Source organism: Oscarella lobularis, chromosome 11 (assembly GCF_947507565.1).
Source record: "Oscarella lobularis chromosome 11, ooOscLobu1.1, whole genome shotgun sequence".
NCBI lineage: Eukaryota > Metazoa > Porifera > Homoscleromorpha > Homosclerophorida > Oscarellidae > Oscarella > Oscarella lobularis.
The window spans coordinates 37,127-58,175 of NC_089185.1; the positions used below are offsets into that span (position 1 = coordinate 37,127).

Consider the following 21,049-nt stretch of genomic DNA (forward strand, 5'->3'; position numbering starts at 1 on the left):
ATGCTCTCTTGGCTCCTCATGGAGGAAGTCTCTTTCTTGGTCGTTTCTTCGCTCGAATGGCTGGCTTAATAAAGAAAAAACTGCTGAAAGAGCTCGCGAAGTGAGTCGTAAAGGTCTAAGGGGTCTCCTCGGCCTCCTTTCATTCATTCACGCGTCGCAGATTCGCGAAGAATCTCCAGCCGGAACAAATCGAGTTGAATACACTCAAAGGCGAAGGAGAACTGCGCGATCTCGCTCTAGACGAGACCCTATTGACATCGTTCCTCGAATTCCCTCTATGGCTCAAAATGACGAAATGCACGTGCAATAAAATTACGGCAAAAGTAAACCGAAAAAACCATTCGAAAAATCCCCTTTATCACATCCGTTGCAGATTCACTGGACGCATCTCGGATCAAAACCCATATGGCTCGTAAAAACACGTCTCTTTGGATATCAATTTTAGGACTTTTCTCCCCTTTTTCTTCACAAGGGTCTAGATCGATTAGAAGTCTATGTAACCACGTGTGAAGATGACGTAGAACGCGTCAAAAGAAACACAAATAGCAAGTAAGAAAAATCCCCATAATCAAAAAAATTTCTTTATAATTTTTCAAGATCCGGGAAATACGGATTAAGTGATCGCGTCATCGACGGCCTTCACATCACAGTCAACTCGATTCTCGCGCACTTTTCCTCGCCAGGCTTCGTTGCAACATTCGACATATCCAACCTCGATGTGGCAAGCGTAACGCCCACGTGGACAATCCCAAATCGATTAGACAAAACTCGAATTATCGACGAAAGCGACGACACAGTGACGACATTTAAAAAAATCGCGTGGCAAACGCTCCGACTCGAATTTTCATCCGACAAAGCGACGGATTTGGAATCGATGACGAGTCCCTTAAGATTAATCACCAATCAGGGAAGTGTACACGTGACGATTCGTAAACGATTGTCCGATTGCGTTGTCAAGTGCGGTCGACTCAAATTCATCTTGGATGATTATCTCTTATGGGTTCTCACTCATTCGCAAGTGCGAGAAGCCGTTCTCTTCGTCGAATCTCTGTTTAATATTATTGATCGAGTCGAAACGGCGGCGAAATTGAGCGAGACTCCACTTCCGCCCAGCGTGAAAAATCAAATGGATAAAGGAGGAAAGAGTTCCACCAATTCGCCGTCTGTATCAAGAGCAAAACGAAAGGAAACAACGACAAAGGATCCGTCCGCATCACAAGTACATAGATGCGGAATCTTTGAGGCATAATGCCTCAATTGATAGAGGCATTATGCATCTCAAAGACTTCGTAGTTTTTTTCAATAGAAGCATCAGGTCCCTTAGTTTGTTTCAATAGAGGTATCATATCCCCTGTAGTTTCACTTGACGAAATCTTTGGGGCATGAGACCTCAATTGACAGAGGCATTATGCATCAAAGACTTCCGTAGTTTCAGGCCCCTTAGTTTCTTTTTTTCCTAGCTAGCAAGTTGTCCTATAATTTTTTCCTAGACAATAAGTATATTCTAAAGATCCCTGTAGAAAAGAAGTTATTCTAAAAATCCCAGTTCCGCATGAGGCCCCGTAGTTTCTGTCTCAATTGACAGAATCTTTGTTGGGACAGATAATATATTTTTCATTTTCTCTTTTTAGCCCGAATGGAGTGTCCTCGAAACTTCCTATCATATCTGTCTTGCGAATGTTTCTCTGCAGCTCTATGACGACTCCAGACGGGGAAGAGCGAGCGACGAAAAGTGCGGCTCCATGCAATGCACTCTATCCGACTTCTTCGCCTCCTTTCATCCGCGACATCCCGTTCGAGAACCGCGAAGTGACGGCGCACGAGGATTCGTTCAAAATCGGCACATGGAAGAGCGAAAAGAATGGGCGACAACAATTCTACGAAATCAACAACAACTCAAAGGTAATTTCAATTAGAATTCGATAATTCGGCGTCATTTTTCGCTGGGTTAGACGGCCAACAAGTGGGGCCAGTTCACGAGCGTTTTCGTTGGAGCGCCTTAGAAGAGCGATGTTTCATTTTCGGCTGTAGCAACGTCTCGTGTCAGTTCTTTCCCTCTTCCGCTTTGAAGGCGGCCCGAGAGCCCTTTCTCATCTCCAAAAAGCATCTATTTCCTGACAATCCACCCACGTTTCTCTTCAATTTCACCTCCTATCGCTACGCCGAAGACGTCCCGTTTAAAGGTTTGTTGTTAAACTTAAACACGCGCACACGACGAGTAGTTTCTTACCAGTTCCGTCGTCGAATGTCTTTCTGAGCGTCTGTCCCATTCAATTCATTTTCGACCCTCACACTTGTCTGTGGACGATTGAATTCGTCAAGATGATCGCCGACACGATATCGGCAATGGATCTGAGCAAATCGCCGCCGTCACCGCGTCGTAAACGAGCAAAACGACCGGCTGACGTCTATTTCAGCATTCTTTTACCAACAGTAAAATAATCAGTTGCTCTCTCACTCGCTTAGGTCATCTCTTTTATAGGTAATTCTACCTATAGTAGAAGGAGAAGGGTTAGAACTTCAGGGAGCAAAATTGACTATATCCAATTGTAGCAGCGACAATCGAAGTCGAGCCGTTCTCTCCGAATTTCTCCTCAAATCAAAAACGCTAAAAGACAGAGAACTGTTTAGGAGAGAACAGGAAAATTCTTTTCCAAACGAGAGCACGGATCTCCTTCCCTTACCCCTAATACAAGAAGAAGGTGAGACGACTTCACTCGCGTAAGATTTAGTGAAGTTTCTTTGCGTAGATGACGTCAAATCGGCTTGGCTTTGCGCAATTGATCAACTATGGGGTAGCTTCGTTTCTCAACGTACGACGACGACGGAAAGCCAATTCCTCGCCTCCGTGCCGCTCACAAGCTGGATCATTTTTCCAAAAAAATCCGACGATAGTCGAGTCGCCGATATTCACGTGGCAATCGAAGTCGGATCGACGGCTCTAATCCGGATCAATCACAACGAATTGATTGCCACATTTCGACTACGCGACACACTCATTCAATTTCTTTCCGATTTTTCCGATATCTTGTCCAGCGGCGACGAAACGACGGAGAACGCGAAGCGACCCTTAAAAGTGTCGGCAGTCGGCACTTTAGAGGATCTTTTTCTCTTGCTCACTTTTCCGTCACTTAACGAAGGAAGAGACACTCTTTCTCCGCCGCCGGCGGCGGCGACGACGATTCGGACTAATTCCGAACAAGACGCCGTTTCGGCGGCGTCAGGGAGCATCGCTTCCGAACAAGACGCCGTTTCGCGTTCAAAATCCGTTCCTATGACGTGCGAAGAGCGGCGATTGAACGATTCCGGATTCATCACAACCAGTCACGAATCGGCATCGAAAATCGAGCCCGTTATTGCGCTGTCGCCGCCTCCGCCGCCGTCGTCGTCAGATGCAATGTCACTATCTGCGAGTTCATCGTCTCTTCACAGCCATTCCGAGTCCCAGTTAAGTATCTCCGCTTCGATATCGCTCGACGAGACTCCTCCGCCGCCGCCGCCGCCGCCGCCCGAAAACGACGATTTCGACATCGTAACTGACGAAGAAATTCTCTCCCATCCCAATCCGACATCAGTTCTCACCGAATTCACTTCACTCGACGTCGCCCTGCGAACGACAACTGGCGTCGCCGCCGCCGCCGCCGCCGCCGCCGCCGCCGCCGCCGCCGCCGCCGCCGCCGCCGAAACCGACTCGACTTGCGACGAGAAGAAATCGCCGCTCCCAAGTGAAAAATCGTCATCAATTGGTCCGGGATTGGCGACGGCGGAATGGCCCACCGTAGAAATCGGTCTTTTCAACGGGCTCTTTCATTTTCAGTTGAACGAGACGGGCGTCGCGTTCAAATTGACGACGAATGGATGCAGCGTCGACGAGACGATTCTTACCGCCAAAGAGGCGAATGATCTCGAAAGAAAAAAGAAGAATCTAATCAAGGAAAAACGGCGAATCGAAACGATCGACGACGAAAAAATCGCGTTGCGATTTACGTCCGAAAAAAATCAATATTCAGAAGCGCGTATCACTGCGTCAAATTTAAAAATTGCCTTGAAATTGACGACGGCTCTTGCGCTGAAAGATTTCGCCAACGACGATTTGATTCCTTTTGGTGCGTCTTTACCAATTCATCTCACCATGGAAAACATCGAAATAGCGTTAACCAACGCTGAATCCGATGCAGAACTCGAGGTAAAGTACAAAGAGGCCGGCTTGGAATTCGTTTCCAAGCCGCAGAAAATTCTCGTCGAGGGGCTGAGACTCTTCCGCGAGAAAGACGGCGTCATGCGATTGAGCCAGCACGTCTTAGAGTCGATGGGGCAAGGTAAGGAAAGCGCTAGTCAGACGACAGAAGATTGGACTCCCATAGCGGAGAAACGACGAGGAAATTCAAGGTCAATTTCTAGTCAAACCGATGATAATAGTCTAACAGAATTGGAGCGGCAAAAGGAGTTGCTCGAAGAATCGCTTGAGCATATGTCGAGAGAAAATTTCTCTCTACACAAAGCGGTTGAGAATGGGCAAATGGGTAAGGCACTTCTTTTGGATACGATACGAGATTTGGAAGCAGAGAACAGTCAGATGAAATCTGAATTGGCTCGATTGCAATCGTTGGTAGTACCAAAAGGAAAAGAATCGAGCTAACAAACGCATTTCTAATTCTTTGTTTGTTTTTTTAAGGGGAGAAACTTTTTATAAATTCCTTCACACGAAACCACGCATCATTTTATTCGATCAGGTACTTGGGTCGCCTAAATATCGATTTGTGTTTTAGCTACGAGACAAAGATAGTCAGCGTGACTTTAAGAGAACAAGAAACTGTCTGCCGTTGACTTTCAAACAGCGGTAGTCGACACAGAATCTCCTCGACTCTCTTTCTTTTCTTCGTCCACACTGGCAGCCTCCTCTTCGACGCTGCTTCTTTGCTTCTGCATTCGCCGTCGTCTCCGAGTCATAGCATTAGTTTTTTCACCAGAAACGGCAGCTGCTCTGCTCCAACTACTCCCTTCCAATCCTAAAGTAGACAATAATTAAATTTCTCACTACAGTAGCGACTGTGAGAAATGACCTTTGAGCTCGTCAGCTCGACTTAGATGCAACAAATTGAACGTGTGCAAAACGCCAAAAAGAATGGCACTCGTTGCAGCCGTCCACGCAATAATTGCAAGCAAACCGACGACATTCCACATAAGTTGCACGACAGAAGCTCGAGTCCAGTTATATAATAGACCCCTATTGAAATCGAAGAAACCCACGGCAATCACTCCCCAGATTCCAGCACCAAGATGAACTAAAAAAGAAGAAGATTCCATAAATTAATTGATCAATTAATCAATGTTCTCTACCTGAGACCGATTCAACGGGATCGTCGATTTTCCATTTGAGAATCACTTTGGTCCAACTGCGATGAGACAGACCGGCAACAATCCCAATAATAATTGCAGCGTAGGCGTGAACCGAATCAGCTCCAGCACATATAGCAACCTGTCTCAAAAAAATAAATATCTTTAGTCTATTTATTAAATCGGTCTTCTCACCAGACCGGCAAGGCATCCGTTAAGCGTAGCAACTAATAGTTGACTGTCACGATTTGATTTCTGCTTGCGACTGATAACAGCGACGAAAATGAGCGACGTAATTGCTCCCGCGCTTCCCGCTAGGAGAGTATTAACCGATATTCGGCCCACAGTGATCGTATCCTGCGTTCTCGTCACGCTGCGATTTCGACCGGAAATAAAAAGCAGAAAACCGAAAAAGAGAATAAATCCGCCCAAAGCCGACGTCTAAGACGGAAAATTGTCTATAATGCAGTTCATTGATTTGACTACGATACCGATGTCGTCTTTTCTTCTATAGGAACCGGCTGTCCCATGTCGTTAAAGCGCCCAATCCGAGCTCCAAGCACGATAGCGCCAAGAAAAGCGGCTGCTCCGCCTGTGACGTGAACCACGCCACTACCAGCAAAATCCTAAAAGAATTAATTAGACGTTGGGTTTCTGAAATTCCCTAACTCACAGCGTAGGTAACGGTCACGTTATCAACCTTGATTCCACTCGCTAGCCAGCCGTCTTCCGTCCATGCCCAGTGAGCCACAACAGGATGAATGAGTCCTGAAGCAGAAGCACACTGCAAATCAAATTAGAACATGGGGGGAAAGTTGCACCTGCAATAAAGAAGCTCAGCACAAGGTAACTAACGAGTTTGGCGCGTTCGGCGAGCGCTCCCGTCGCGATTGTGCTCGTCGTCGCCGCGAAAACGAAATTCGATAACCAGAGCACGTAATTATTTTGACCCAAATTGATGAGGAAAAAATAGCGATCACCAATAAAGGGATTGGTGCCGCCGTAACCGAACGCGAAGCCGGTCGCCCAAAAGGCGAGATTTCCCACGCAGAGAACGAGAAAGTTTTTAAATAGGACAGGCTTTTCTTTCCCCGCGCGAACGGCACCCGATTCGAGAAAGGCAAAGCCGGCTTGCATGACTATATGGAAAACAATGAATGCATGCATATGGGCGCCTCCCTGCATATGGCCCTTCCCCCCTCACAGAAAATCAACGACGATACGACAATGAGAAGACCCTGAGAGATATTCGTTGTCGTCGTTTCGGCCCTTTGGCTCAGTTCTTCGACGAGCTGGGCGAGTTGCGTTGTCGTCACTATCGTAGGGACTGTCGTACTGTTCATTGGGCGAAAGTCAGTCAAGCACTAGAACATTTGGCTTTGGCAAATTGCCCCTCACGCACTATAACGATCAACGGGCACTATGCGCGCGCGAAAGACGAACGAACAATATGCTACTAATGCAATCAAGTTCCTTTCCTTCTCACGCCAGCAACTACAACAATTAAGAAGGCCTAATGAATCTTTCTGATCCTATAATACGCATACGAGGTGGCTAATGAGGCTAAAGTACTGCAGAGACACACGCGCAGTTTAGACGGTGGTTGCATCTTGACCCTTATCTTCGCCGTCAAAAACATCCTGGTTCTCGTTTTCACCATCCGGATTCGATATTGTCGTTGCCGTTGTACTGAGCCTAATTCGTCTGTTTAGACGTCTGATAATAGGAATATCACTGAAGCTTATTCTGGATTTCTTTCCGGTGGTACCTATAGCGGAAAAGTTACTAAACGATAGCCTATTAATTCGGTGAGTGTAAGAACTAACCACCGAGTTCATCTTCGGAGCTAAGCCGCAACAAATTGAAAGCGTGCATGATGCCAAAGAGTAGAGCGCTCATCGCTGCCGTCCATGCAAATATTGCTACGACGGCTAGAACGTTCCACATGAGAAAAACAATAGACACTCGCGTCCATTTGTACAATAATCCGTGCTCAGTAGAAAATAATCCTTCTGCAATCACGCCCCAAATCCCCGCACCGAGGTGCACTAGAAAACAAACCCCTCAGGCTAAAACTAATGACGACAATGTTTTGTACCTGAAATGGATTCAACTGGGTCGTCGATACCCCATCGTAGAATGAGTTTCGACCAACCGATGTAAGACAGACCGGCAACAATACCAATAATAAAGGCTATGTACGAATGAACGGTTCGAGCTCCCGCACATATGGCTACCTAGACACACTTTTACTTAGAGTTAGGTAACGCTCATTTGAAGCTCTTACCAAGCCAGCTAGGCCTCCGTTGAGTGTTGTCAGGAGTTGAGAACGACCGATAGTGGAACTCGACTTTCTCGCATTGAGGATGCTGAAGAGGATAAGAGAAGTGAGTGCTGCTCCACTTGAGGCAACGAGTGTATTGACTTGGGCTCGCCCAAACGCGAGTTCCACGTCGACGTAGAAAGCGTTGTGGTCTCGACGACAAAGGAAAAGGAGAAAACCCAAGAAGAGAATAAATCCTCCCAAAGCAGACATCTAAACATCATCTATAGTTAGCACTAAATCTTAATTGATTGATTAATTAATTAATTAATTTACGGCAGCATTTTTTAGTTTGAGTGGGATCGGCTTCCCACTTTCGTCAAATCGGCCAAGTCTTGGACCCAATATAGCGGCGCCAAGAAAAGCAACAGTTCCGCCTGTAACGTGAACGACTCCACTACCAGCGAAATCCTAAACAATAACGCACTCTTGTATGAGCCGCGTCCCGGCCCTCCCAGCCACCACCCGGGCCCCGCCGAGCGCGCGGCATCGTACAGTGTATGTAATAGTCGTATTATCGACGTCGATTCCTCTGTGTAGCCAGCCGCCTTCTTTCCACGCCCAGTGCGTTACCACAGGATGAATGAAGCCTATGTACACTTGCGTAAATGCGCATACCAATGCGAAGGAAGCGAACCTGCGACAAAAAAGCTGAGAAGAAGGTAACTGACGAGCTTGGCTCTCTCGGCCATCGCTCCCGTCGCCACCGTACTCGTTGTAGCGGCATATACAAAACTCGATAGCCAATCGGAATAGTGAATTCCCTCGGCGTTTCCAAAGCCACTCAAGAAGAAGAAGGTCGTTCCGATGAAAGAATTGCCATCGCCGTAGCCCAAAGCATAACCGATTGCCCAGAAGGAGAGCGTACTGACGCAGAGAACGAGAAAATTCTTGAATAGGATTGGCTTCTCTTTTCCTGGTCGAACGGCGCCCGTTTCAAGAAACGCAAATCCGGCTTGCATGACTGCAGTGGACAATGGCTATCATATAAAGGCCGCGGGGGCAGTTCATAGAGTCGCTCTCACAAAAGATCAACGAGGAAATGATGACGGTGAGACCGTCTGAAGCCGAGTGGTTAGACTGGTCGAGTCTCTGCTCCACGCTACGAAGAGATGAAGCGAGTTGGGCTATCTGAGCTGCCATTTCGTCGCCCGACGGCGGATTCGTGTTGTTCATATCGCGGTCAGAAGAAGACTGTGAGGCTGGAATCTAATCATAATATTATTATTGCTACATATGTTGGCGGGCTAAAATCAACGCGCGCGAGACGACGTCACAGTTAGCGCACTAAGAAATCGCAGCTACACGTGTACGAGCACGTTGTCGCGAGAAGAGTCCTCAAGCGGGCGCTATGAGCTCCGTGCGTCTAATCGTTCGCTTCGACTCGCACCGAGGCACGCCCGTCGACGTCGATCCCTCGTTATCCGTCCGTGGACTGAAGGAACAAATCGCTCGCTCGCGCGGACTCCAACCGAGCGACATACGAATCATTTTCAGCGGACGCGAGCTCAAAGACGACATGACAATTCGAGTAAGAAGAAGAAAAGGGCTCCTTCCAGGCTCCAGGCCACCCGCACGGGGTCCACCCATTTCTAATAAGTCGCGTGTTTTTACTGTAGGACTACGAATTCGACAGGCAAAGCATCGTGCACGTCGTTCGAGGTAGCGCGAATCGGGGACGCTCGCGCGACATCAATTTGCGCCACGTCACCGGTGCACTAGCCTCGCTCCCGGAAACAAGTGAATTGGGTACGTACACAGTAGATACGATGACGTAGACGCTGCATAGCGACGCAACGTAACGTAACGAAAGAAATCTTCTCTCGCGCGATGATTGGACACTTGCCTTTTGTGACATCACTCGCGACGTTGACACCATATATGGACGTTGACGCTACCTTACGTCTCCTTACGTCGCAGCAAGTGTGTTAGGGTCGTTTTTCTCGTCGTTTTAGCGAGCCCAACGAGTGGAGTCAGTGGCGGATCGTCTTCCGCTCCACCGGCGTTTTACGTCTACTGTAAAAACCCGTGCAATCAGCTGCAACCAGGGAAAATTCGCGTGCGATGTGCTTCATGCAAAGGGGGCACCTTTGTCTTGGATCAAGATCCGTCCGGATGGGATGACGTGCTTCAATCGGGGAGAATTCGAGGCCGATGTTTGCAGGAGAGTTGCAACGGTCGAACGGCGGTACTGTAGAAAAAATAAAAATTCAATGATCAATACCTAATAATTATTTTTCTCAGGAATTCTATTTTAAATGCAGTGCTCATCCGACCGACGAAAAAGATTTCAGCATGCCTTTGTATCTCATACGAACGAATACATTGAACGTTCCCTGCATCACATGTGGAGATGAGCAGTACACACAACATCATGTCTATGGATTATATACATATGTATTTATGTATTTATAGGGAACAGGTGCTCGTTTTTCCGTGTGCTTCCATGCACGTGATTTGCACCGAATGCTTTGCCCAATATTGCATTACAAAACTCAATGACAGGCGTTTTATTGAGACTCCTGATCATGGCTACACACTCGCCTGTCCAGGTTGGATCAAATTTTTAATTAATTAAATATTGAGATTGGCTTGCGCTTTAGCTGGATGCGAAAATTCTCACATTCACGAAGTTCATCATTTTCGTCTTCTTGGCCCCGAACAGGTCAGCAGATACAATTAGAAAATTAATTAATTAATTAATTAATTAATTAACCATCTTTTTTAGTATGAAAGATATCAGCGTTTTGCCACGGAAGAATGCGTTCTTCAAATGGGAGGCATTCTCTGCCCACAAACGGGCTGTGGAATGGGAATTCTTCCAGAAGACGAAAGAAGGAGAATTCGATGTCCTCAATGCTCGGTATAAGAACAAAAATCATTATTGAAATTGTGACGTCATCCATTTAGCACGTGTTTTGCCGGCTTTGTTATGAGCCCTATCATACGGGCTCTTGCCAGCGCGTCAATGAAGTCGACAGCGAAGTCGAAAGAGCCAGTGTAAGTATTCCATTATGTATTTATTAGAATTTATGACGATGATGTTTAGCAATATGCTGTGGATCCTGAACGAGCTGAAATGGCGCGCTGGGACTCAGAGTCACGTGAAACTATTCATAAAACGACAAAGCCATGTCCCAGCTGTCGCGTACCCATCGAGAAAAACGGTAAGAGTACATCCTCGCTTATCTGGACACCTCTGGGTTTCAGGGGTGTCCGGATAAGAGAAATCTTCTCTTGATTGGACGCCTTCCTTTGTGACATCACTCTCTTTGACCATATATGGAAGATACGTTACGTAACCCTAACGTCCATATATGGTCAACGTGAGTGATGTCACAAAGGAAAGCGTCCAATCACGTTACGTCGCGAGGATATACATCTCTCTCTCTCTCTTGCAGGTGGCTGCATGCACATGACTTGCCCAAGGCAATCATGTGGACACGAGTGGTGTTGGATATGTGAAAAAGCTTGGACAAGGGAGTGCCAAAGTAGCCACTGGTTTGGATAATTCAAATTTTAGCTGCGCGTGTTCGCGCGCGTTTTTTGGGGCTTTCTATACGATTTCTTAGACGACGTTGTGTTATCCATATGCGCTACCCAAAAAAATGTCTTTATTACTCTTCGCCAGCTGGCAAAGCGTCTTCTAGCTTTCTAACAAATTTCAACCGAATTTCAGTGACGTCATCACCTCGGAGGGTATCCCGGAGAAACGACACTTCAACCTCTTGATGAACCTGTATAAAATAATTCAATAATTAATATTAATGATGTATATTCGGACCATTTCTAAGGCTCCTCTCAAAACACCGCAAAGAACGTTGGAATAGAGCAGTTTTCGGTGATCATCCGGCAATTCGACGAAATCGGCCAAAGGATTCGAATCGAATAAAAGTGAAAATTCGTCCATTGAAGCACTCCACTTTGAAACAGTTGGCGTCAATCCAACGTACGTTCGAAAGCCAATCTTTTTAGAAAAAAAACGATATATATATAAAGGTAACTATTTATCTAATTTCTCTACTTTTGCAATGACGTCAGCGGTTTCTTTGAAATCGTGGCATCGTCCCACGTTCGTTCGAGCGAGGAGGTCCTCGATCAAGCGAACGCCGATATTGTAGCCTCTACATATTCGATTTTGAACTAGAACGCTATCTTTTCGTTTTCTTAGCACATTTTCTCGAGCTGCTTGTTCACTTCGGCGTCCGATTCGTAATCTTTCACCAGTTGACTTACTAGAGCTCCGTAAGTCAGCGTAAACAGCTCTGAGCTCTGAAGAGAAACACTAACAAAGTAAGAAAAAAGTGTTGCAATCACTGACTTACTATCTTTCTCGTTTCGCTTGGTCGAGATTGGCGAGACATGCTCCAAGAAGGGTGTAGTACGCTAAGAGAAGATAACAATAATTTTAATCAATCAAACGTAGACTAGGTTAGCGCGCTTCGGCACTTGCGAAAAACGTGCCTCAGCTTTCCAAGAGTCATCGTGACTCATTCGCAGTCGGTTCGGAGACGAGCATTGCCATGCAGGAAGAAGTGTTCTACAACGAGCTGTTGCCTTACAGCATAAACGCCGAAGCAGACGAGCATTTGAAGAAAATAAAAGCGAACCTCTCGCGAGCCGTTCTCCTCCGAGAACTTCGTCCGGGAGCTCTTTTTTGGTCAAACGAGCTAATCCAGTAGGAAAAATACAAAAAATCGTAAAGAATAGATAACTTTTCCTGCAGATACATGAGATTGTATGGAAGAAGATTCAGCAAAAGCGATCACGTGTTCCTAATCAAATTATTTTACGAACTATTCACTATTCCCGATTTGGAACCGTTTCTACTCGAACGATGGGCAACCGTCCTTATAGCCCTATTGAGGCGAGAAACAAAAACTGAAATTAATTAATTAATTATTTTAATTAGAAAAAAGAAACTTTTGTCTCGCACTGACTTGTCACTTCCTTGGCGTCCTCTCTATCACACAGTCAAGGAAATTATCTACGGAAAAGCTAAAAAAGAGTCTCTCAAATCAATACCAAGGTCACTCCCCCAAAATTCAAATAATAATTAAATAATTAAATATTTATTATTATTAGACGTTTGGAGGAATTGGCTGGGGAAGTCGTTTCCGTCGCTCGAGTGTAAGATTAATGTATAGAAACGTAGCTACCTATTTGAGATACATATATACTATCAGTTATTTTCCCGCGTCTTCTACACGTGACATGCTCAACGAGTGGCGTCCCCTATTGTGTCCATTCGACACGGCAATGATGGAAGGCGCCTTCTTTCTTTCCTCCTTTTTGCCGACTCTTCTCTTGCCTGAAGAAAGAGACCAGGGTTATCCGCTTTGGTTCGATGAGCTTATGGGTCTTTGGGACTCGTGTCGGGGAACGTGGAACGAAGTCAGAAAAATAATTAAAATTTTTAATTAAATTATTTAATAATTGATTTAGTCGTGGATGGGTTTGTTTACTCGTTTGGCTTTCGATAACGTGGGTTCTATCGACTGGGAGCCTCACATTTCAAAAGTTGGGGGGGAATTTTTCAGTCTTGCTACAAACGAACTGTTATTCCTATTTCCTTCATAGATTTTCTCTAGAATCTTGAAATCATTTGGAATAGGAAAAGCGCCTTCCACCCACCCAGGAAATTTGATATCAATGCTCAAATCTTCTCGCTTAACATCACACAAAGAAGTATTGATTACATATCTCTTGGTAAACCAATAAATGTAATTAATTAATTAATAAAAATGACGTCATCATTTAGGGCGGGGGCAGCTCAACTCAAGAGCATCTCACCGCTCTTTTCAACGTTCTAGAACCCTATTGTCATCCATCAAAATCCGGCTCAGCAAACGTGCGACATTTAATTAATTAATTGAATTAATTTATTTAATTATTATAGATTCTGATTGCTCCATTTCTTTCCGCCCTTCCTCAACTATTCGTACTTCGGCTTCATAAGGAGAAAAAGTCTTCTCCGACGTGGTTTGATACAATTCCTGATCAAGCAAGGCTCACAGAAGCGGATATCGATGCATTTGTGAAATCAATCAAGCCATCCATCATGTTAGCGCTCTTCAACAAATCAGCAAGTTTCAGTGCAACATTTGCTTTGAAACATCTCGCTTCATTGCGACCAACGGAAATTCTTCCTCTACTACTCGAAAGGCAATCATAATAAATAATATTTTTTATTGATTATCTTATTCATACTAGGACTTATTTCTCTTTGGAGACGTTGACTGAACCGCATCAACTTCACGCGACGCTGCGCAGTCTCGCCTGCGTCTCGCGTTTCTTGGTCGACAGGAAACGATTTCCTGAAGGACCGAGTCACGTGATACCATTGCTCAATCTCGTTCTGCCAGGAATCGATCCCAATGATCACATCAAGACAATTGTATAAAATGTCTATAATTGAATTATTTAATTAATGTAATTTTAGTCCGCGTGCACGTTTATATCAATGGTCGCTTCTTTGGTTCCTTTTGTCGATTGCTCTGTGACTCCTCAGCATCGAGACGACCTAACAGAAGTATCTATTTCCTAATAATTATCTATTTAATCTAATTGATTTTTTAGGATGAAAAAGATCTTTGTCTAGCCACGGCTCAATTTGAAGAATTCCTCGTTAATTTTCTTGATCGTTGTTTTTCCTTGATTGAAAATAGCAAACAAGAACAGCCCTCTTCTCGAGCCGAGACAAAGACGTCGTCTTCTCCACTTTCGTCTCTATTCAATTACGAAAATCTGATCGGAAGTGCCATTTTCTCTGCACTACAGACCATTTTCAGTCAATCGTCGCCTCAATTATTTCAAGTAGAAATCCCCGGATGTAAAATTAGAATTTTTCTAGCTAGAGAAATTCGCAACTAGGTTTGTTTGAAACGTTTGTTTGCTTTTACGACTTCTCACGTACTCGAAGCGGAAGTAGCGGGGAAAATGTGCGCGGCCATGTGCAGAGCAGCAGCAAAGGTACACATTGTAGCAAGCACGCATATAAACAGATTCAAATTCCTATTCAAATCAAAGGCTTATCCTGAAATGACTCTCAAAACTTTTCTACCCTATTGCACTCAGATTGTAGAACGACTAACATCCGGTACGGTATATTTAATTAAAAAATAAACATTTCGAATATTTAATTTTAGACAGTGAGAGTCGAGAAGCCGAACATTCGGAACCGGAACTGATTTGGATACTTCAGCTACTATCCGAAGTTCGTCCATCACGTCATCTTTTAGAAATAAATATATAATAGTTATTAATAGCTTAGCCACTGCCAAAGCAAAGCACTTCTATTATACGAAACGGAATTGAAAACGGTTCTCGAAGCGTCTTTGCATTTGAAATGCAACGAAGCATCAAAGCGAGCCCAACACGTCAGCCAATATCTTGTATAGATAAAAAGGTATTTATTATCTATTGATTTTAAGATGTTGCACGGGACATTGCACTCACTTGTATCCATTTCGCATTCGGAGTATCGAAACGTTCCGTTTGACTTTTCCGCCTCTCCTCAAGATCATCTCTATATTCACGTATTGATTTATAATTATTATTAGTTACGGTATTCGCTTGCAGTTTTGATACACATAGGATTGGGGTAGAACGTTGGATAAGAAAGATCTCGATTTACATTGGCACAAACCTTCGGAAGACGAACTTCAGATGGCAAAACGACTCCTAGATGAATTTCTCTTACCAGAAATTAAAAATCTTCAAAGCATCGTTTCCAATGATAGCGGAGAAACAATGACTAGCAGGTAAATAGACCCCCATACTTTAGAAGGACTCTAGCACTTCTTATTTTCTTAGAGACGACTTCTATCGAATTTTGAACATCAGTCATTACGCCATAATGGGAGCAACAACAATATTACCCGCTTTGAAGGGAGATCTCGTGGAGGAAATGTAATATTTTATAATATATTGGATTTGACGTCACCGTTTTTTTTCTTTAGCGTTCCCAGCGCCGTTTCAGCAGAGAAACACGTTGTAGCTTACGAACGTCCTGGTAAGATTTATCTAGTAGTCAATCTTAATATCAAAATCCGCGTAGAAATCGATCTGGACCCCGAATTCAATAGAGAATCTTTTGCCCATCTATTCCATTCGGTTTTGCGTATGTTACTAGTCGCGAGACGAAGTGTAGCGACGAGATTTTGCATCATAGAACACGTTTTGACGAAACGAGAAGACGATACTAAGTCGATGATTCAAATCGCTACAGTTCGTCAAGCGAATTTCGCAATAGCCTATATTTAATTAAATATTAGACTATGCGGATGCTTCTCGTCGATTTTGGCGTCACAAAAACAGAATACGACATGGAGTAAAAAATCATTTGACTAATAATATTCTCACGAATTCATTTTCAGATGGAAATCATTTGACACAGTAAAAAAACTTTTGGCTGACAAGGTAAAAATTTTTCAATATCAAACGCCCTAAAGATTCGAAATTTGCTCTAGTTGAGCGGAAGAAAATTTATCAGGCAACTGTACATCGACAGAGCAAAGTTGCAACACGAGGTAGAATTTAATTATATATCTAAAATCTTTCTTTTTTAAAATCTTTCGTTTTTAGCGCAGAGTTGTTGAACACAAACGTTGTCAGTTCACTAAAACGCATCTCCTTCTCACAAAAGATCTTTTTCAATTGTCAACGAGCTCCTACACTGAGGTGGTCACGTGACGTCTATATAAAAATACATAATTCTCCTTTTTTCTTAAAAGGTTCGCTTGAAGTGTCAACAGGCATTAGCCGCTTCTTTCGAGTCATTTCGACACTCGAGTCGCTTTCTTTTGCCGGATCTCCTCGAAAAATTGAAATCGGCGGATCACATATCTCACGAAGAATTCAAAGTAAGCAACATTGTAGCCACCGCTCTCGCGAGAATCCACGCTATCGCCACAGGGCGCACTCTACATTCTTTTGACTACGAGATGCGTGTACTTGTGCTATGGCCAATGGGACACCCTGGCCAAGATTTGGCCTGCATTGGTGCAAGTAGGAGCGCACTTTATCTAGCTAAATTTCACGTATAGAAACGCTGCGTACTTTAGGCCGATCATTCGGAAAAACCCTCTGTTCTCTCTCTCATTAATCAACTGATTGGCAATATAGGACATCGTTCGAATAGTCCTGCAATACGGCATTATGTATAAGGGTCTCACTCGCATGTTCTTTCCTTATAAAAGGCGCTTTTCTTCAGGTTTCCAATAGTTGTCTTGACGCAGCCAAAGCTCTTCTGGCCGTATCGGGTGAGACAGCAACTGAATCCGATATAGAAGAAGGCGAAAAGCGTCTCAAAGCGAAAAACGAACAAACGCTGCAGTAAAATCATAGCCACGCGTCCTACGTAACCCGTTTTATTTTTTTCTCCTAGAATCTATGAGGGCCTTGTGGAAAAATTGGTCACTTTGGCTGAGAGTGGAAATCTGTGAGGGGAGAGCGCAGAATCGTGATGGCATACGTGAGTTTTTTTAGGCGATGGAAATACGTCGAATTTTGCAACGCTCTACTGACTCTTCTCGTTCGCTACGACGTCACTTTGCCGACGTCTGCGGTGCGATTATCAGTGCAGAATCTCACTCACGAATCCCTAAGGCTTAGGAAGGTAACCTGAGGGTTCTTTTAAAAAAACAAGGGGGATTCTGAGCTTAAGCTAACATAGGTTGCCATCAGCACGGTGGGAACGATCCTAAGACAGCAGAAAAGAGCGAATTCTGCTCTTCCTCTCGATCCCAAGCAAGTTACTCAAGTGCAATGGCATTCCACTGCTCTACAGCCGGGAGACAGAGAAGACAATCAATGGCAAGTCGCTTAATTCGTTTTCTATTGAAAACGACAAGAGATTGCACTCAGGCATCGCTATGAGAAATTACCAAAGACTGAAGAGTCATGGAAATCGTGCATTTTTGTTGATAAACCTCATCTAGGATACTACACGTGGCCAGAGTATGCGTTGCCTTGGAAATATCTCTGGAATCGATAGAAAGTGACTTATTTCTAGACCTTTGCTTGTTTACTCTGGCGAGACGGAGCGTGCTAGGGTGCTCGAACCGGTAAGCAATTGAATTGAATCTAAATTCTATATTTTATTTGAATGCGCAGGGAGAACGCGTGATTTACGACGCTTTCACGTCGCAGGAATTTGTCGACAAACTGGTCGAATTCTTCTCGTTGGAAGACCGCAAAGGAAGAGACAAATTCGACGAAAAACGATTTCGAATGTTCAAGGTGAGTACATTTACACGTATAGCCAGATCATTCCAGTAGCCACGAGATTTGTTGACTGGATTGATCCCCATCCGGGCCCCTCCCCCATTGTGACGCACGAAATGACATAACCGGTGTTGCCAAACAAAGCAGTGCTTTCATTTCGCTTCGCAATTGATGACGCATGTAGTTCCGGTAGGCGGTGACTCAGCACGTGCCTGATGGGCCAACTAAAAACAAAAGCACCATCATACGCACGTCATTCGAGCGCCGCCGCCGCAGTTTCGATACAAGTGTTGCACAAAAATGAGCGAAGCTTTCTTCGACCAATACGAACACTACAATTTTGACGTCGAATCGACGTCAATTTCGCGTTCGCGCAAAGGCCGAACCAAGAGAGAAGCGAACGAGAGATCGAATCGATTCGATCCGTCAGGAAACGTTCGTAAAACGGTCTTAAAACTGCGCAACACCGAACAGAAACGCAAAGCCGAACGCTTACGCCATCGATTGAGATCGGAATAAATTACGATCGGCGGCCAAATGACCGCGCTGCTCGACCCGACCCCAAAACGATTCACTGGAAAGAGATAAACTGCCGCGAGGCGAAATGAGCGAAAGCACTGCTTTGTGTAGATAGATAGATAGACAGACTTTTACATGTAGCGTCTTCCTTTCGTTTTTTGTTTGTGATGAAAGAAATGTATCTAATGAGTGAGCGCCTTCGTTGCTATGACCGGCTTGCTTTAGCTGGCCGAGCGCCAAATACCTTACGTGATTGTTCTAGAAACTTCCTCCTTTTCATTGAACTAGGGGCTGTTTCGAAACCATGGTGAAGCTGCTCTAATCCCCTTCAAGTCCCATTTGCAGAGACTCTGCGCCGATCAACAGGTTTGGAGTCCCTCCTTCGGGGGACTCAGCTCGTGGGAGTCTCCTTTATCTGTTCGTACATAGGATAGTAGCCAGCGCTGCGCAGCTGAAATCACCGCCGGAGTCGTTCGCGGATCGAAACATTGGCCGTTTGCAAAGGTTAATTCGCGGGCGCGACGTACGGCGCAATCTGTTCGCAGCCGTTGTACGACTTCGTTATTGCTAGATAAGCGAGCTGTGGGAATTTCTCTTACCCTGTCTGGATTCTGTTTTGACTCAAATCAACGTGGAAACATTCGACGATTGGGGATCGTGCATCGCCTCCTGTTCGGTATAGAGACCCCGCCCCCGCCCCGCCCCTCTCCGCCCCCCTAGTCCCCATTTTCAGGCAAACAGAGACCCCAGACGACTCCATTGGCTTTTCGAGTTTCTTTCGCGTTTGCGATTGGACGAGGGAAAGGGCTCCTTTAAAGACACGGCGTAATAACATTCGAGTCTTTTTTCGCAGTTCTTCATTCTTTTTGTGCCTTATTAGCCAATTGTATCTGCTCCAAGGAGCCGTTGAGCAACAAGAGTGGCGAGTCCCAGCACTGCACCACGCCCTCTTAAATCAACTCAAACCGTATTTGAACCACTCTTACAAATTAGTTCGAGATAGAATTGGCAGGTAGAAGAAAATTTCACGATGTTTTGTGAATGAGACTTTTTTTGATTTCAGTTTTCTCTCGACAATCTTTTACTTCGAAATCAAATTGCCCAATGGAGGAGGATCCCAATTGCAGCCGAAGCTGAGCGAATTCATCAAATTCATCACACCCCAACTCAAACTGATACCAAGAAAAGAAGGAGATGACGTCACAGACGGTCCCGTTATAGATATGAAAGGAACAATGTCATTCGTCGACGAAAAAGAGGAAGAAAAGGTGAAAGAAGAAGCAGACGGAGCCGTACGACTCTTCAAGACAAGTGCACTATAAAAAAGTAATCAATTCGTAGCAGAATCTATTTATTTTAGTACTGAATTGGATATTTGGCCACACGAAAGGACACCAACCGCTGCCACCGTCCCTATTTCGCCTTTTACCTTACGTATAGTTCCCACGCAAATATTTGTCTTTTTGCGTTGAATCTCTCTCTCTCTCTATTCAGATTCTTCACTGCAAGTCCTATGATGACGATAAAGAACTTGAAGCCCTTTCGACGACGGTGAGGACGACTGTACTAAGCTGATTGGCCAACTAACTGAGTAAACATTTTAAACAGGCACTATCTTTCATAGCTACTTCGCCACTACCAGAAGAATCCATTGAACCCGCACTTGAAGCTATTGAAACGGTACGTGTTTAATTAAAAACGAGTCAAGTGTTTAGCTTATCCCCTCTCTTTCTTATAAAGGTTCTTCAAGGCTCTTCTTGGAAGGCAGTCTGCGCTGCCCTCAACTTTCTTTCCGTATGCATTTCCTACTTGAAAGTTGTCATGTGACGATTTATACATATAGGGCATGGTACTTCGAAATCTGTTTCTTTTGCGACAGAAATGCGTCAATCGTATCCAGACCATGGTTCTGCAGCTTTTCCAGAGCCAACGTCTTGAGGTACACTGGGCTATAGAGATGTACTATACTACTCTGCATTTGTTTTGAAGGTACGTGAACGTAGTTGTGACGTTTTGCGTCAGTTGCTTCAATGCAGATTCATCTCCTTGACGTCATCGTTGATAGTGAGAACATTTGAGAGGGGGGAGACTTTCGTAATGGAATAATTTAGGAGCATTTTAACAAATTGGCCTCTACTGAACTACCAAAGCAAAAGGGAAATAGAAAAGGCAACGGTTCCGGCGGAAAAGGTTGGAAACGAGAGAGGAGTCTATATGCACTCATTTTTTCAGCATCTTTTTTTCAGCTCTTGCAAATAGGCACGCTGGAGTGTTAGGTCTTTCAGCCTGCGTCAGAGCGTTTCCCTATTCTATTCCTGAAGCGGGTCCAGATATGTTGATGACGTTGGCCAATCACGTGAATGATCCAGCCTCGATTCAGGCAATTAACACTCTTGATCAACTGTGTAACAATACTCTGAATTGTTTTTGTATAGGAAACGGTTCGAAAAACCGTTGCTAACTTCAAGGACAGTCACCGAGACGATTGGGAGTTTCACAAGAGACATTTCACTGAAGACCAATTGGCTACACTATCAGGTTTGCTTGTATCTCCAAACTATTACATTTGAGAACGCATGCGCCAATATGTATGAGAGAAATGCTAATTTAGTCGCGAAGCGATATTGCCACGTGATCACGCAC

The 21,049-nt window shown here is 44.7% G+C and overlaps 6 protein-coding genes and 1 long non-coding RNA gene across 7 annotated transcripts; 3 read left to right on the forward strand and 4 right to left on the reverse strand.

Annotated features, from left to right (window-relative positions):
• On the forward strand, positions 1 to 4,709 carry LOC136193451 (bridge-like lipid transfer protein family member 3B). The gene is made up of 10 exons (XM_065982359.1): positions 1 to 100; positions 161 to 323; positions 374 to 412; positions 473 to 549; positions 598 to 1,219; positions 1,632 to 1,902; positions 1,953 to 2,183; positions 2,234 to 2,433; positions 2,483 to 2,702; positions 2,751 to 4,709. The coding sequence occupies exons 1-10, from the start codon at positions 57 to 59 to the stop codon at positions 4,637 to 4,639; spliced, it is 3,756 nt and encodes a 1,251-aa protein (XP_065838431.1). The 5' UTR covers positions 1 to 56; the 3' UTR covers positions 4,640 to 4,709.
• Positions 4,699 to 6,715, reverse strand: LOC136193454 (putative ammonium transporter 1). Its single transcript, XM_065982362.1, has 8 exons — positions 6,542 to 6,715; positions 6,159 to 6,476; positions 6,011 to 6,105; positions 5,829 to 5,963; positions 5,533 to 5,778; positions 5,341 to 5,479; positions 5,064 to 5,285; positions 4,699 to 5,009 (listed from the first exon to the last, which is right to left on the reverse strand). The coding sequence occupies exons 1-8, from the start codon at positions 6,678 to 6,680 to the stop codon at positions 4,831 to 4,833; spliced, it is 1,473 nt and encodes a 490-aa protein (XP_065838434.1). The 5' UTR covers positions 6,681 to 6,715; the 3' UTR covers positions 4,699 to 4,830.
• A 68-nt stretch (positions 6,716 to 6,783) lies between these two features.
• On the reverse strand, positions 6,784 to 8,867 carry LOC136193453 (putative ammonium transporter 1). Its single transcript, XM_065982361.1, has 8 exons — positions 8,686 to 8,867; positions 8,298 to 8,624; positions 8,156 to 8,250; positions 7,937 to 8,071; positions 7,625 to 7,873; positions 7,436 to 7,574; positions 7,164 to 7,385; positions 6,784 to 7,105 (listed from the first exon to the last, which is right to left on the reverse strand). Exons 1-8 carry the CDS (start codon positions 8,834 to 8,836, stop codon positions 6,930 to 6,932), a joined length of 1,494 nt encoding a protein of 497 aa, XP_065838433.1. The 5' UTR covers positions 8,837 to 8,867; the 3' UTR covers positions 6,784 to 6,929.
• A 70-nt stretch (positions 8,868 to 8,937) lies between these two features.
• On the forward strand, positions 8,938 to 11,285 carry LOC136193456 (E3 ubiquitin-protein ligase parkin-like). Its single transcript, XM_065982367.1, has 10 exons — positions 8,938 to 9,191; positions 9,280 to 9,409; positions 9,616 to 9,848; positions 9,905 to 10,020; positions 10,076 to 10,212; positions 10,264 to 10,325; positions 10,389 to 10,523; positions 10,571 to 10,660; positions 10,710 to 10,827; positions 11,062 to 11,285. Exons 1-10 carry the CDS (start codon positions 9,012 to 9,014, stop codon positions 11,169 to 11,171), a joined length of 1,311 nt encoding a protein of 436 aa, XP_065838439.1. The 5' UTR covers positions 8,938 to 9,011; the 3' UTR covers positions 11,172 to 11,285.
• On the reverse strand, positions 11,214 to 12,035 carry LOC136193460 (trafficking protein particle complex subunit 3-like). Its single transcript, XM_065982372.1, has 5 exons — positions 11,986 to 12,035; positions 11,835 to 11,932; positions 11,685 to 11,784; positions 11,445 to 11,627; positions 11,214 to 11,397 (listed from the first exon to the last, which is right to left on the reverse strand). Exons 1-5 carry the CDS (start codon positions 12,022 to 12,024, stop codon positions 11,278 to 11,280), a joined length of 540 nt encoding a protein of 179 aa, XP_065838444.1. The 5' UTR covers positions 12,025 to 12,035; the 3' UTR covers positions 11,214 to 11,277.
• A 65-nt stretch (positions 12,036 to 12,100) lies between these two features.
• LOC136193450 (proteasome activator complex subunit 4-like) lies at positions 12,101 to 21,030 on the forward strand. The gene is made up of 51 exons (XM_065982358.1): positions 12,101 to 12,338; positions 12,387 to 12,527; positions 12,573 to 12,689; positions 12,746 to 12,790; positions 12,847 to 13,054; positions 13,106 to 13,180; positions 13,241 to 13,369; positions 13,422 to 13,511; positions 13,560 to 13,825; positions 13,874 to 14,057; positions 14,103 to 14,192; positions 14,240 to 14,476; positions 14,534 to 14,632; positions 14,690 to 14,759; positions 14,809 to 14,876; positions 14,929 to 15,039; positions 15,094 to 15,198; positions 15,257 to 15,423; positions 15,476 to 15,571; positions 15,622 to 15,674; positions 15,720 to 15,782; positions 15,834 to 15,889; positions 15,937 to 15,992; positions 16,039 to 16,081; positions 16,132 to 16,191; positions 16,247 to 16,342; positions 16,396 to 16,524; positions 16,577 to 16,669; positions 16,726 to 16,821; positions 16,875 to 16,996; positions 17,049 to 17,102; positions 17,150 to 17,279; positions 17,337 to 17,476; positions 17,528 to 17,620; positions 17,676 to 17,727; positions 17,777 to 17,902; positions 18,695 to 18,772; positions 18,836 to 18,910; positions 18,978 to 19,082; positions 19,140 to 19,231; positions 19,287 to 19,418; positions 19,470 to 19,717; positions 19,767 to 19,840; positions 19,901 to 19,957; positions 20,015 to 20,086; positions 20,147 to 20,200; positions 20,250 to 20,345; positions 20,396 to 20,470; positions 20,518 to 20,596; positions 20,653 to 20,786; positions 20,842 to 21,030. Exons 1-51 carry the CDS (start codon positions 12,184 to 12,186, stop codon positions 20,974 to 20,976), a joined length of 5,421 nt encoding a protein of 1,806 aa, XP_065838430.1. The 5' UTR covers positions 12,101 to 12,183; the 3' UTR covers positions 20,977 to 21,030.
• On the reverse strand, positions 17,482 to 18,090 carry LOC136193461 (uncharacterized). The gene is made up of 2 exons (XR_010671336.1): positions 17,692 to 18,090; positions 17,482 to 17,644 (listed from the first exon to the last, which is right to left on the reverse strand). It is a non-coding gene; the product is annotated as an uncharacterized lncRNA (long non-coding RNA).
• Positions 21,031 to 21,049: the final 19 nt, after the last annotated feature.

Coding starts and splice junctions, on each gene's coding strand:
- LOC136193451 (XM_065982359.1), top strand. CDS start 57: ATGGCTGGCTTAATAAAGAAAAAACTGCTGAAAGAGCTCGCGAA. Junction 550..597: donor AAAAGAAACACAAATAGCAA/GTAAGAAAAATC, acceptor TAATTTTTCAAG/ATCCGGGAAATACGGATTAA. Junction 2,434..2,482: donor TCAGCATTCTTTTACCAACA/GTAAAATAATCA, acceptor TCTCTTTTATAG/GTAATTCTACCTATAGTAGA.
- LOC136193454 (XM_065982362.1), bottom strand. CDS start 6,680: ATGAACAGTACGACAGTCCCTACGATAGTGACGACAACGCAACTCGCC. Junction 6,106..6,158: donor GCTGAGCTTCTTTATTGCAG/GTGCAACTTTCC, acceptor CTTCTGCTTCAG/GACTCATTCATCCTGTTGTG. Junction 5,010..5,063: donor TCGAGCTGACGAGCTCAAAG/GTCATTTCTCAC, acceptor TGTCTACTTTAG/GATTGGAAGGGAGTAGTTGG.
- LOC136193453 (XM_065982361.1), bottom strand. CDS start 8,836: ATGAACAACACGAATCCGCCGTCGGGCGACGAAATGGCAGCTCAGATA. Junction 8,072..8,155: donor ATACGACTATTACATACACT/GTACGATGCCGC, acceptor GTTATTGTTTAG/GATTTCGCTGGTAGTGGAGT. Junction 7,874..7,936: donor TCAAACTAAAAAATGCTGCC/GTAAATTAATTA, acceptor GATGATGTTTAG/ATGTCTGCTTTGGGAGGATT.
- LOC136193456 (XM_065982367.1), top strand. CDS start 9,012: ATGAGCTCCGTGCGTCTAATCGTTCGCTTCGACTCGCACCGAGGCACG. Junction 9,410..9,615: donor CCCGGAAACAAGTGAATTGG/GTACGTACACAG, acceptor TCGTCGTTTTAG/CGAGCCCAACGAGTGGAGTC. Junction 10,213..10,263: donor CTACACACTCGCCTGTCCAG/GTTGGATCAAAT, acceptor CTTGCGCTTTAG/CTGGATGCGAAAATTCTCAC.
- LOC136193460 (XM_065982372.1), bottom strand. CDS start 12,024: ATGTCTCGCCAATCTCGACCAAGCGAAACGAGAAAGATA. Junction 11,785..11,834: donor AACAAGCAGCTCGAGAAAAT/GTGCTAAGAAAA, acceptor TCGAATATGTAG/AGGCTACAATATCGGCGTTC. Junction 11,628..11,684: donor CCGCTGACGTCATTGCAAAA/GTAGAGAAATTA, acceptor TTTTCTAAAAAG/ATTGGCTTTCGAACGTACGT.
- LOC136193450 (XM_065982358.1), top strand. CDS start 12,184: ATGCAGGAAGAAGTGTTCTACAACGAGCTGTTGCCTTACAGCATAAAC. Junction 14,477..14,533: donor CGTCGCCTCAATTATTTCAA/GTAGAAATCCCC, acceptor ATTCGCAACTAG/GTTTGTTTGAAACGTTTGTT. Junction 18,773..18,835: donor GACTCTGCGCCGATCAACAG/GTTTGGAGTCCC, acceptor GTTCGTACATAG/GATAGTAGCCAGCGCTGCGC.